This window comes from Rhinocladiella mackenziei (genome assembly GCF_000835555.1).
Source record: "Rhinocladiella mackenziei CBS 650.93 unplaced genomic scaffold supercont1.6, whole genome shotgun sequence".
Classification (NCBI taxonomy): domain Eukaryota; kingdom Fungi; phylum Ascomycota; class Eurotiomycetes; order Chaetothyriales; family Herpotrichiellaceae; genus Rhinocladiella; species Rhinocladiella mackenziei.
Window position 1 is genome coordinate 1,151,692 of NW_013550599.1, and position 13,765 is coordinate 1,165,456.

General features: G+C 51.6%; 3 protein-coding genes across 3 annotated transcripts; all 3 read left to right on the forward strand.

Annotated features, from left to right (window-relative positions):
* Positions 1 to 300: 300 nt before the first annotated feature.
* On the forward strand, positions 301 to 1,572 carry Z518_08215 (uncharacterized protein; the record flags this gene model as incomplete). The annotated part of the gene is made up of 1 exon (XM_013413958.1): positions 301 to 1,572. One exon carries the CDS (start codon positions 301 to 303, stop codon positions 1,570 to 1,572), a length of 1,272 nt encoding a protein of 423 aa, XP_013269412.1.
* A 3,342-nt stretch (positions 1,573 to 4,914) lies between these two features.
* Z518_08216 (uncharacterized protein) lies at positions 4,915 to 9,447 on the forward strand (the record flags this gene model as incomplete). The annotated part of the gene is made up of 1 exon (XM_013413959.1): positions 4,915 to 9,447. The coding sequence occupies one exon, from the start codon at positions 4,915 to 4,917 to the stop codon at positions 9,445 to 9,447; it is 4,533 nt and encodes a 1,510-aa protein (XP_013269413.1).
* Positions 9,448 to 10,819: 1,372 nt separating this feature from the next.
* On the forward strand, positions 10,820 to 13,456 carry Z518_08217 (uncharacterized protein; the record flags this gene model as incomplete). Its single annotated transcript, XM_013413960.1, has 2 exons — positions 10,820 to 11,739; positions 11,794 to 13,456. The coding sequence occupies 2 exons, from the start codon at positions 10,820 to 10,822 to the stop codon at positions 13,454 to 13,456; spliced, it is 2,583 nt and encodes an 860-aa protein (XP_013269414.1).
* Positions 13,457 to 13,765: the final 309 nt, after the last annotated feature.

A 13,765-nucleotide genomic window follows, 5' to 3' on the forward strand; every position in this document is an offset into this window, starting at 1 on the left:
ACTGACACGGCCCTCGCCCTTGGGCCTAGTTTTTATCTTTATAATATGATCCGGCGCTCACAACCCGGCATCAAGCACAAGCAATGCCTTCCCGCCGGTCGCATACCAAGTCCCATCACGGTTGCAGACAATGCAAGGCCCGGAGAGTCAAGGTTAGTTTGCACCCTACTATTACTGCCTCTATTCTCCGTAATTAGGGGATTCCCCCCGGCCATCTCGGTTATTGGAGAGTTTCCGTTGGTCGAGCATCGTTCATTGCTCAGCCTTTCCATCGTCCTCCGGTCTTACTGGGCTCTGACTATGAATGGTGTACCTCAGTGCGATGAATCAAGCCCGCAATGCCTGCGCTGTGTCAAGCGACAAATCCCCTGTTCCTTTCTAGAAGACGGCTCTGAAATCTTTCCAAACCCGTCCGGAAACTCGTCCAACTACGATACGTCCACTCCCAAGAGCCTCGAGTACGCGCCGTCCGATCCAGACCAACCACGCCATGGAGGGCTGCCGAAATTTACGCCACAATCTAGCCTCGTGGCAGGCAAGGAGCCTTCGCGCGGTGCCAAACAGTTCGATCTCTTGGACCTAGAGCTGATCCAGCACTACTCGACTCGGACCTATATGACCATGTCGTCGAGGCTGGCCACCCATACGGTGTGGCGAGACACCATATTTGCAGAGGCCTTGCGCCATGACTATCTTCTGCACGGTCTGATGGCTACCTCGGCCCTTCATAAAGCCACATTGCAGCCCAAGACCTCTGAGGCCTACGCCGAGTATTCCAAAGTAGCATTGGCTCACCAGAATGCCGCTCTCGCCGGGTACATTCCAGCCGTCAGCAAGCCAAATCAAGATAACGGCATCGCCCTATTCTCCGTGTCTCTACTTCTTACCGTATGGGCCTTCGCATCCAAGCGCCTACCTGAAGGGTTGAATAGTGTCAAGCTTGAATTCAGCCACGGCGAAAATTCCCCCGGAATTACACTTCCGATGCATTCACCGACGGCTGATTTCATCGAGATCATAATGATTCTTCGAGGTATATATGCGGTGATTAGAGAGACCGACACCTGGCTTCAAGGCGATATTGAAGAACTGTTGCGCTATCCTCGGTCCGAAGACCTGCCTCCACATTCTGCTGATGTCACGGAAGCCTTCGACATACTCGCCCAAGCCTCCCAAGACCCTCGATTGACACCGCCTCGAGAAGATGAAGACGACGCAATCGTGCAAGCGCTGTGTCTCGAGCAATTAGAACAACTACGCGACATCTCTAGATGCCGATCTGTGGTCGAATGGGATGGCCATATTTTCTCGTGGCTGGTCATGTCTCCACCATCATTTATCCACTGTCTCAGACAAGGCAGACCCATGGCCCTGGCCATATTTGCACATTGGGCCGCCATGTTCCGTTGTATGGATCACCATTGGTGGGCAACCGGATGGGCATACAGCTTGGTGGTTGATGTGTCGGGCCTTCTTGACCCTATCTGGGCTCGTTACTTGGACTGGCCTAGAAGACAAGTTGGCCTCGTCTTTCAAGACGGCGCCGCTTTCGATGGCCGCAGACTAACATGAGACTCCTGATTTCGACCCGATATTTGAATTTTGTCCACGCGAAGAAGCAGCAGATTTCTAAGTCCGATGCCGGTAACCCGATATGACCTGAGGAGACGGTTCAGCCCAGATGCCACCGAGCATTTCGCCCCCAGAGAAGAGTGATCCCCAGCGCTCTTGCACCGAAATTCGGATTGGCTAAATCATCTCATGCACCTTTAGAGGCAAGATCAACTGGCTACTTGTGGAAGGAGGCAATCGGTAGCGGTCGCATGAAGTTCGGTTCTGACTTTTGACCTATCCACCAACCATGCTCCTCCCTTTCCGCCTGAAATCCTCAACAGATCATCTCTATTGTCGAGGACGATTTCTATCCTTATCGTCGAGATCCAAAGATACCAAATCAAACAATGCCCATCAATATTCACGTGCCGAATAAATCCCTGGGTGCGGCTTGTGGCCTCTGAAGCGAATCCCAGTTGAGTCCGCCTTTGTCACATAACAGCCCCAAAGACATCCTTTTCAGGGCGGATGAGAGCGATCGGGCCAACGTAAGCATGAAAAAAAAAATAATAATAAAAAAAAAAAAGGTCATGGACATGGGTGGCGTCACCCCTTCCCCCCGGGGTGCATCTTCCTCAAAGGAGGACGACAGGACTCAGATAGTCATACCGTAGACTCAGGAGCCGAAAAGTTGGTCATACTATTTCCTCGCCTAGCCTACGAAAGTCTCGCTCACTGCCGTCCGTCCAACCTTGCTTTGTTCTCGGCCTCGTTGAGTTGCTTGCGAGCCCAAAGTGACGATGAAGACGACGGACGCACCCTTCTGAATTGGCGTCAACTAGGGGACTTGCTACGATTGTGTCCGTTCAGGAAACTGTCAGTAGACGGTTCACGAGAAAGTTCAAGTCAGGCCAAAGCCCTGGAATGATTACTCTTCGCCGAGCAATATCCACCGGGTCACCTCGACGGCTATCTCAACCCCCTTTCTCAACAGAAACCCCTCCTCCTAAAACAGTAGGAGGAATACTTGGTTTCTGTCATCATTTCTCAACTGAATCACTGGACATGACGGGACCTCGGTTGACTCTAATACCAATTTACAGGCAGGCAGACATAGTAGTCAACACTGGTCCACGTCCCGCGTCTATGAGTAGCAATGAAGCCCGCCCTTCGATAAGCACCATTACCTCGCGGAGCGGTGGCAGCAGAGCCACAGCCATCACATTTTCATAATATTAGTCCAGTCCTTATGACAAGTCCCAAATTTGCCAGATTCGCGCAACAAGCAGCGTTCCGGAGCCTACCACGTTCCCAGGCTTCAAGAGTAGGATGTCACGTAACAAGTTGTGGTGGGCCCTGAGCGGTCAAAGGATAGAGATGGTGAATACAAACAGCAGCACGAATTTCCACAAAATCCTTATATCCATTTGGAAAGCAACAAAAGACGCTGACGAACAGTCTGACGAGGTTGCCCCCAGCTGCGACGGTAACATTGAGCGGGAGAAGAAGCCGATACGGTAGTATAGGAGGAATTAGCATCCACGTGAAGCAAATAAGCGTTCACGACAACCGATCAAAGATATCAGAAAATCATTTGGCAAAGTAGGGATTGAGGGGCAGCAGAGGTGGAGAGACGTCAGGTCTCACGAAGATATTGTACCGTTGCTGAGCACAACTTGAATAGGACAAGGACAAACAGCCTCCATTCCCGTCTGACTCTCAGTGTCGAGTAAATATTGGACAAAGAGCAAGAGAGGGATATCCCAAAGTCCTAATACCAGGCCCGTCTGGAATTATTCCCAGTCGAAGGAAGACATTGCGGAAGTAGATATCCTGTGGGACAGGCCATAGATGCACAAGATTGCTTCTGGAACCGCCGCCGCAGACGATCACGTTATTTGAGACATCCCGAAGCGAGGTCCCGGAGGGCAGTCAACTTGTAAAGGGCATTCGGGTCCACAGCGGGAAGCCCAGGCTAATGTAAGCCAACCGGATTACCTGTGCTTGAAGGGCCTGATGCACGAGCGGCGAATAGCACGGGCACTTACTAACTTTGGGAATAATGATCAGCTCGCATTGGGTGATGGCAGTGGGACGTACCTAGAACTCAAAGGTTCGCGTAACGGGTGGTGGGCAGCACAAAAGACATCTTATTGAACAGTGTCAAGTCAACATGCCGTGTCCTGGCTGATTTCCGCGTTTCCCAGTGGCAGCGGAAGAATATTCGGATCTTTTGCTTTCTTTTTCCCCCCTCGTCTATTTTGCTTTTCTTTTCACCCGACAGCAAGACTTAAAAAAAAAAGGAGCTCGGCCTCGAACACGGGTGGAAGTCGTTTGAAGCTGCGATAGGGAGAGTCATGGTCAATAATGGCAGAGACTGGTGTTGGTGCAAGGCAACGATGGCAAAGCAATCACAGGTTCAAACGGCGCAGCGTTGGCCAAGATTTAGATGAGATATGAATGTGTAGATGAGAGGCGTGGACGCAGGGTCGGGGTGCCCTGCTCGGGGCTGGCTTCAAGCCCTTCGGCAATCCGCATCCTCCATATCTCAACTTTCATCATTTCTCCTCTGTTCAGGCCAATTCGCCTTTCCCGATCTCGACACGTCGCAAAGCTACAGCCGACAATATTACGGAATACCGACTCTGCACAAAAGGGGGCTTATCATACTCATCGCGTTCGTCGGTACCTTGACTTGCTGGATTTCTCCAATAAAACTACGGCCCCCGGCACCAGCACGCCAGGTGTGCACAAACATCCATCACAAGCATTTTGCCATCAACCACGCACCACCGGCCATTGGCATCTATTTAGCCCCCCAGTCTCCGATCCTCCCACGTCTTCTCGTCATCCCCAGCTGCGTTGTCAACGTCTGATAGCCTGGCGACTGGGTCCTCCGAGAACCAGTGGAGGACGGAGGTCCAGCCTACCGAACCGTCGCAGCCCAATGCTCTGCCGGCTCCCCATTTCCCATTTCGCCTGTTCCGAAATGCACCAACTCTAATAGACCTTTGACCCTATCTCGACTCCAACAAACCTACTCTCCTCTAACCACTTCGCACCATCCTTCTCATCCATTGCTAATTGTGTATACACTCTCTTGTACCACTTTCACTCGCCATTTAATACGGACAACGTACCTCGACATTTATTGAAAATATTGAGGGCTCTTTTGGATCTGTTGACCAGCTGATTACCGTCCCCTTTTGTGCCGAACCTCCGCACCGCGAGCCGTCAGCCTCTTCCCCGAGCACCTCGAAGTTCGATTCTCTAGATTGGAGCCGAAGCCTTCCAGCGCCTCCTGCGTGAAGCTTGTTCTGGCTCTTGCTGTCCAGACTGACCGGTCAAGATGGTCAGGTCATGACATCTAACGTTCCGGCCGAACCGCGGCCTCCATCGTTACGGCATCCTCCCGACTCACTCCGGCCTTCACTTAATCGGTCCATGAGCAATGTCCTGTCCCCGATCGATAGGAAACCGCCCCCCCTACAGACGCACGTAGGAGAATCTGGAGAAGACAGACCAGCAAAGAGGCGGAAGGTCGAGGGTGATACATCTGCAAACCAGGCCTCCGGGAGTAATACTGGCCCCAGAACTTCAACCACACCGAACGCGCCACAGGTCAATAAAACTCCTCACTTACGTTTGGTCAAGCCATCAGCACTATTTCGACGACTTCCCAAACCGCCGGACAAGAACGAGGAGGGAAAATGGAGCCAAGACGAGGCGCCGGACCTTCCAGCTCGTCCGTGGCGTCTCCTACAACATTCAAAATCCACAGACGATTCGAAGCCCACACACAGATCCCGTGTCAATCTCCCTGTCCCCAATACTCCGGATTCATTGGAAGTTCCCACATCAGCGCCCCAGTTCGTCTCAAAGAAGCCCGCAGGTTTCTTTCCCTGGACTGGGAAACACCCCGAGGATATCCTGAGCGACATCAATGTGAAGCAGGGCTATTTTGATAAACCTCCAAATCCAACGGAGAAAGAGTTGAACACAGCGCGAGTACCGCTCTACAATGCTCTCAAGCACAAGTCTGGAGTGGACAATTTGTCGATCCTGTTTTCCCTCGTTCTAGACCAAAAGAACCGGCATGGACTCATCAGTTCGGTATCGACCTTCAAGCCCCCTCCTCGAGTCACTTTAACCGAAGCAAAACGAAAGTCCTGGATTTCCGATTTAGCCAATGCGGATGTCCCGTTAAGGAGGCTAAGTCGGACCATTCCACAGGGTATCCGGGGCCAAATTCTCTTGGACCAATGCTTGCAAAGTTCCGTACCCTTGAGCCGTGCGATTTGGTTCGCAAAGTGTGTCTGTGCCAACGAAATTCGAACATTGAAAAGGAAAGGCACCACTCCGGCCGTAGCGGTCGGGACCGAGAGCAAATGGCTCCGCGAATGGACCGACAATGTGGAGCAGTTTGTGGAAACCTATCTAGGACAAAGCAACAACCCGGAATGGAGATCCAACATCCAGTATGCACTTCGTCTTACCACACGACTCTACCTCGAGAACCTCCTGGATCGGGATCACTACTTGGACTGGATTGTACGATCCCTGACCTCGGCCGACCCGGATCAAACGCCTTTCTGGCTCATGGTCATTCACATCTACAAACAGGACTTGAGTCACTATCGCAGGAGAGGCAGAAAACTGGCCGAAGCATTGATCGGCAAGTATCAGTTACTCGCCAAATCAACCGACCAAATGATGGCTCCTCTCAGGCTGAGACTGCATCAGGCAATTCGGAGCCTCCTCCTCTACCGCCCCGTAACCTTTCTCATGCCAGACAGGTGGCCCGACATCGTCCCGGTAGTACAATCGTGTCTCGACACCTCAAGCCCACAAGAACACCAGATTCTCGACCGTCTCAATCACATCAATGGAAGGACGATGGGCTTCAATAAGCAAGAGTTCTCGGCGAAACGTGCACCGGATCAGGCTATCGTTGATATTCTAGATGCTGCCCGGGTTCCCTTCAATCTGGAAGTTCTTACCGACAGCCTTGCTTCGGCGTACCCCGACATCCCTCGCCTCATCTTTTCATGTCTCGAGTGGGCTTGTACACGATTCCGACAATCTCGGACGCGGATCTATCTCTTTACTCGCTTAATTAAACGCTGGCAACGGTATGGTCACGACGTCGACACGGTTATACTCAACTATCTTTCCGCCTGTAGGGAGAAGAGGACGACTGTGGATATTGATTGTTTGAAACACCTGGCGGCCCACCTGTCGAGATCGAATTGCTTTCCTTTAAGTAAATACCTCCAGTGGCTTATGGTTCGCGGTCTGCCGAAGAGGGGAAGCGTCGGGATTGACTTGGATTCGTTGACTGGGACTGGCAGAGTGAATCAACATCAGGGAAACTCTGATCCCAGTCAGCTCTTGCTGGACCTGTCTCTACAGAATGTCGAGGATCACGTTCTAAACCTGCGCAATTCGCTTCTTCGACGCTCTGGATTGGACCCACAGGTGGAAGAAAGCCTCTTCCGACGATGTGTCCAGTACCTTGAGGAAAAGTTAGCAAAGTCGCGTTCGAGCTCCAGATCTCAGGAGCAAACCAGCCCCGAACCACACTTTGTGTCACTGCCCTGGACGGTCAGATCGAAGATATCCATGTGGTTGCGATCAAGAGTCGCCGAAGCCGCGGCCCTGAGTATGTCTGGCACCCTCACTACGCCAGCGCCTCTTGGTTCCAATCTGTTCAGCGTTGAACAATTTTCCTTTATCCGCCACATTCTTGAGTGCCTGGAGGATGAAGCTGTCCTCGCCGACGTGGTTGGAATCTTATGCGGTGCACAAGATGACGACCTTGCTGCCGCTCTAGTGTCAACGATTCATTTTCACGCAGACACGTTTTCAGCCATGGGCGCACTGGACGTTCTCCAGAAGCGAGTTTGCCAAACTTATCTAAGCTGGCGGTCTACCAAGCCAACCATGCCGCTCCTCACAACCACCCTTCTTGACCTGTGCACGTCATTCCCCGTCAAAGCACCAACAATCAAATTGTTGCAGCAAGATCTAGTCCGAGGCGATCGCGGACGCGCTGTCGCAGCCTGTTCCCCATACAGCGATGGAATTGCCGAGTCCCTTCAACAAGCGGGAGCGACCTTTGTGGAAGATTTTGAGGCAATTCTTCAATCGGAGCCCAACATGAATGAGCAAACCATGAACGGCCTCTTCACGGTCTTGGCGGAGCGCATTGAGAAGCAGCAACACTTTGGAGATGATTCTCAAACCATCCTGTCATTCTGCCAGCTGCTGAGTCGGCTTCGACTCTGCCGAAAAACCCAAGCCGACCTCCTGATCCAACAATGGGTATCACGGTTGAGTCCATTTCTGGATGGCGATTTCGGCGCCTCTCTTTTCCAAGCCCTCATCGGGACGGGGTGCATGACGTGTGCAGGTTTATTTGAAGCAGTCAGGACATCTAAGTCTGGGCTCCGACAATGCAAGGCAATTACCTCTATGTTACGGCACATACTTGCTCTAGACCGTGAATCAAAGACTGACCCGGTCTTATATCAGGTGCGGACTAAATGGCTCGAACATTCACGGCGAGAACCTCGGATCGCTTTAGAAGTTCTCTGTGAGGCTGGCCTGGCAACACAGTTGGAGCCATTCGGAAGGCGTCTACTTTCTTTCCTGGTCAATGATAGCACTCTTTCCTCTTCCTCCATGTCTGATCGTGCCGAAGAGTGGTCGATGAAAGCACTCGATCGTTTACTCCACTGCGAGGGAGGCATCCGTGGTGACAATCTCCGACCACTGCTCGGCTCAATCAACATCTTCTCGCACCGCTATGTTCAGTTGAGATTTTGGCTCGCTTCGCGGTTGGGAGTGGAAAAGGCGTCCGCTGAGGATCAGGATCAACTGGTCGAAGTTCTTGGGGAGACGCTGGAGCAAATGATACATGAGACGGGCCGGGGTCACAGAGGAGATGGGCGTTTCTCCCAATTGCTACAAGCCGTTGGGTATGAAGTGGCCAACCGACTGCGACATAAGGTGGAGAATGAATTCTTGGAAGCTTTACCGAAATTTCCCCCGAGCAAGGTGACGAGCCCATTGACCGCAGTGTTTCCCAGCGATGTTCACCAGCTGTCGTCCATTGTCGAGCGAGCTTTTTGGGTATGTTCGAGCTCGACCACGCCGCTTCCCGGGTTGCTGTCCCATTTGATCGATAAATTATCTCAGCATGTCAAGTCTCTCGGAAATCCCCCGCCCGCAGCAACTTCCACGCCTACTTGTACAGCAATCCCTGGACTTTCCACGCCTGCAACGAATATGTTTCCAGCACAGATGATGTCTGTGACATCGAGCCCCATCGTCAATACATCGGAAAACGTGTCGGGCCCTTTCCATGGGGTGATGCTAGACTATCTCCAATACATGCTACAAATGGTGTGTTTGCAACGTCCGGGATTGATTTCTGTCGGAGGCGACGGGCCCAGCCTGAAAAAGGTGCAATCGGAACAAGTTCAGCTCCTAGTGCGACTGGCCATGATTGCCACCCACCCCGCGATAGCTTCGGCGAGCAACAGTTCAACAAGCAAAGAAGAGCAACAAAAGGCAAAACGAGCAATTGATTTTACATTGGATGTGATTGCCACCATTGTGGACGAAGTCAGTGAGGAAGTCCGGATGATGAGTGCAAAGATGCTGAAAGACAAGATGCAAGACGTTCGGCTCAAATACTTGTTCGGCAGTGTCAACATGATGGGATCGGTGCAGGTACACGACATGGGAGAAGGTCTGCAAATGGTCAAAGAAGGAAAAGGGGTGGTGGGGGATTGGAAGCCCCGAGTATGGGAAGTTTTGGACAATGGCAGTGGCAAAGAAAACGAGACATCTCTCGGATTGGGTCTTTTTGGGGCCCGACGTGGATAAATGCCATATGCCATCGGGTCGATAAAGGTGGGTATATGGTCAGAAGATACGGGCCGGAGAAAGGCTAGACCTTTTTCATCGCATGCCGGAGCGAGATTTGCATTTTTGAAAAGAGAGCGAGGAGAGAGGCATTCTCCTGTTTCTTCTCATGTATGGCCATTTTACGATATGATGACTTGTTGTGTTGGTACGGTATGTGCACTATCATGTGTCTTGGATTAGATATTTGATTGTTTTTCTCGTTTAGAAATGACAGGACATGAGTTGAGGCCGCAGGCCCGTGACACCTTATCGTGTTGTGCAGAAAATAATCTTCATATACCGAGTACATGCGGTGTGGTGGTGAAGTTGTGCAGTACGTGTGCAAATGGCCAGTTTGTTCTCATGGTCTGGGTCATCTGATGAGGTTTTGCGGCGGAGGGGGGTGAGAATCAGAAGGAGTATGTGGAGGAGGAAGGTGGATAGCGGAGAAGCGATCGTCGGCCGGTGTAGGAGAGATGATTGATGGATGGAGTTGGTCAGCAGATCGCGTAGCAATGATGCCAGGGAATGCTCACTGCGTGAAGGAGATCTCGGGGACCCATGATTTGCACATGATTTGAGCCAAGCGAGACGATGATATAGAGATTGCATGGGCTGAAACATAGTCAGATGGATACTGTACAATAGTTGCAAGGCCATCTGCACGGTGACGTGATGCCTCTTTGTCGTAAATGCATCTAATGCATCAAAACTGCTGCGTCAAGTCAACCAAAATTGTCAAACTGCGGTGATAGAATTGAGGGAGATGCCCGCAGCCGAAGCATCCTTCTAGTTCTGTATTGCGACTCTTGGTCGCGTCTCTTCTCCCTCCCCCTTTCTTCTAGGATCTACGACTTCCAAAGAATCCCGCAAGCCTCACGCCTTGGCCACCAGGCTTGCGGGTAGACTACTGTAGTATTACCACTGCCATTTGCAGCGGGCGACTTTGAACTGATTGCTGATGGGCTGAACCACCACACCTCGACCCCTCCAGCCCTCAGGCTGAGCCTGACCAGTAACCTGAACCTAGTCCGCAACCCTCCCCCGCCAACATCCACCGTCTCCCGTTCCCATCTCGCACAAGACGTATATAACACTCACACATCCTCTACACATCCTCGTTCTATGCTATTCATATCCACACGTCGGCATTGTTATTCTTTACTTCCTCTTATAATTCATCACCCCTTTGCATTCCTTCAGGTGCTCCATCCTGGGCATCATTCTCTTAGATCCCTCGTACCCTTCCCCGCCACCATCCGCTGCCTTCCTCCTTCCTGCGGTCAAATGGATTCACTCTGACACTGACCCCAATACCTGACCTATCCTTGCTCTCTCGTTGGAGCTCTTTATGGCTCCTAACCCTCCCGCCGCACGCGGTCGTTCCACTACAACCCGAAATGAGGCCATTGCTCAAGAATCTGCCAATCGAGGTAGCCACTCCCGCCGCCATGCCAGAAGAGTATCTAGCGCCCCTCAGACCTCCTCGGATCCTTCTCTCAAGGAAAATTCCAAACCCCGTATAGAAAAATGGACTCTGGGTATCTTGAATGACAAGGAGACCGAAGAAGTCCCGGGCACCGTCCTCCTACTCTCTGCGAACCGCAATGAGCCCCTCGGCCTCGAACACCAACATGCTCGGAGGAGTAGTTCCTCTATGCCTCCCCAGCCTCTCTCTCCAAGACGTTCTACTTCGGCCCCCAAGAAAAGGACAAAAGATGGTCAACTGATACTAGACCCGCAGCCCGATGACTCGATGAATGACCCCCTCAATTGGCCGGCTTGGAGAAGAGATTGTGCCTTGCTGTCGCTGGGTTTCTACTGTATGCTCGGCGGAGGAATGACTCCTATATTGGCGGCAGGTTTCCATAACGTGGCAGAATCTTATCACGTCGCCTATTCAAGAGTAGCTTTGACCACGGGTCTCTACATGATGGGCTTAGGGGTTGGTAGTGTCGTCTTCTCACCCACAGCCATTCTCTGGGGTAAACGACCTGTCTACTTGGCGTCCGCCATCATGTTTATCCTGACGTCTGTTTGGTGTGCTTTAGCCCCTAGCTACGCCCAGTTGGCAACCGCCCGAGTCTTTCAGGGTATATCTGTTAGCCCTGTCGAGTGTTTGCCCTCCGCCACCATTGCCGAAATCTTTTTTCTTCACGAGAGGGCTTTTCGTGTGGGAATTTACACGCTTCTTCTGCTTGGTGGGAAGAATTTGGTCCCATTGGTGAGCGCGGCTATCATCCAAGCAAAAGGCTGGAGATGGGTGTTTTGGTGAGTATATATATATTCCTCCCAACTCTTGTGCTCCAACGCTAACATGTTCAGGGTGGTGGCCATCATAGTAGGATTTGGCTTATGCATCTTGTTCCTCTTCGTCCCCGAGACCTTTTGGGATCGAACTCCGAGACCTAAATCAAGACGACCAGCCGTTCGTCGAAGCTTCTCGAGTCTAATTTATAATCCTCTGCATCACACCAAATCAAATCTTCCTCAGAATCCTATGGCAGATCCGGCAGCCATAGAGGCAGCCATTGTGAAGGCTATGACTCCTCGACAACATATGTTGCATGAACAGAATGCACACGCGAGATTTGAAGACGCTATGGGAAGTGGTGATGATGAGAAGCAATCGGACCGGTCTCCCACCCCGGAAATTGCAACACAGGATCATCTCGAGCAACCCAAGAGTGAACACCTATCAACAGACGGAACGACTGATGAGAAGCCGACAAAGCCGTCGGGAGAGGAGACGGCTTCCACCGTTGACCGACCCAAATCTTCCGAATCAAGTCCTCCTCCAAAAGGACCCAAGCCAACAGGACTTGCTGTGCCACCTCCACCAGATATCAGCACATATTCCGCCCCGTGGGATGGGACCATTGATGGCAAACAAAGGAAAATCCCTGCAATCGTCATGCCCCCTCCTCCTGCCTTCCAGAATCCCGGAGCAGATTCGGTCGATTCCGATCCAACAATTCCACATCTCCACAGTCTCAACTCTCCATACTACGTCGAACTCGAAAAGGGCTGTGACGACCTCGACCATCACACCGATTCTAGAGGACAGTCTACAAGGTCACAGCTGCAGAACGGTGACGTGCCCAAAGTTGAAACTCCTCCGACGGTACACAGCGATATTCATACTCCAAATGATTTAGAGAGTAACCGGAGTATCGACGAGACTAATTTGAATCCGAAATTGGTCCGTTACACCACAAACCTAAGACACTCCCCTCCGAAATCATATATCGAGACCCTCCGACCATGGAATGGAAGGTTATCACGAGCGAACTGGTTCCTGGTGGCTCTCCGGCCTTTTATCCTGTTTGTATACCCGAGTGTACTATGGTCAACGCTCGTTTATTCCCTCTCTGTCGGCTGGTTAATTGTGCTATCCGAAGCGATTTCCCACATCTACCGAAACAGCGACAGCTACCACTTTTCCGCCTTGGGAGCCGGTTTGGTCTACTTGTCTCCCTTTGTCGGAGGCATTCTGGGTACCGCCGTCGCCGGCAAAGTCTCCGACATCATCGTTCGATTCATGGCGCGTCGAAACGGTGGTGTCTACGAACCCGAGTTTCGCCTGGTCATGGCCATCCCCGTCGCCATCAGCACGGCAATCGGGCTCATGGGCTTCGGCTGGTCTGCGGAAGAGAAAGACATGTGGATCGTCCCGACGATCTTCTTTGGCGTTATTTCCTTCGGTTGTTCGCTCGGCAGCACCACATCGATTACTTTCTGTGTCGACAGTTACAGACAATACGCAGGCGAGGCGCTGGTGACGTTGAACTTTAGCAAGAATATCTTCCATGGACTGGTGTTCAGTTTGTTCTTTGCCAATTGGTTAGAGGATGACGGACCAAAGTCTACTTTTCTGGCAATTGGTGGGATTCAGATTGCGTGTCTACTGACCGCGATTCCCATGTATATTTACGGGAAGAGAGGGAGGATGTGGACTGTCAGAAGAGGGTTTATGGAGCAGTTTTGATAACGTGCCACGAGAAACACGGTTCGGTGTTGGGGGACTGACTATAACTGTGCGATATTTATGCACGCGAAGAGTATACAGGAGAATGGGCGGGATGAAATCTAGCCGGTCCTTTATGATCTTGGGCATTTTTTCAAGCAAGTGATGATGTTGGAAGGTTGGTTGCGACAAGCATCAAGCCGTTGAGCATTGAGCACCGGACTTTTGATGTTGTTATTGGTATTGGTATTAGTTCATGATCGCATCATCAACTTGTTCTGACATAGATTGGGGCGGCAAGGACCAGTCATTGTATACACGACCGGTTGG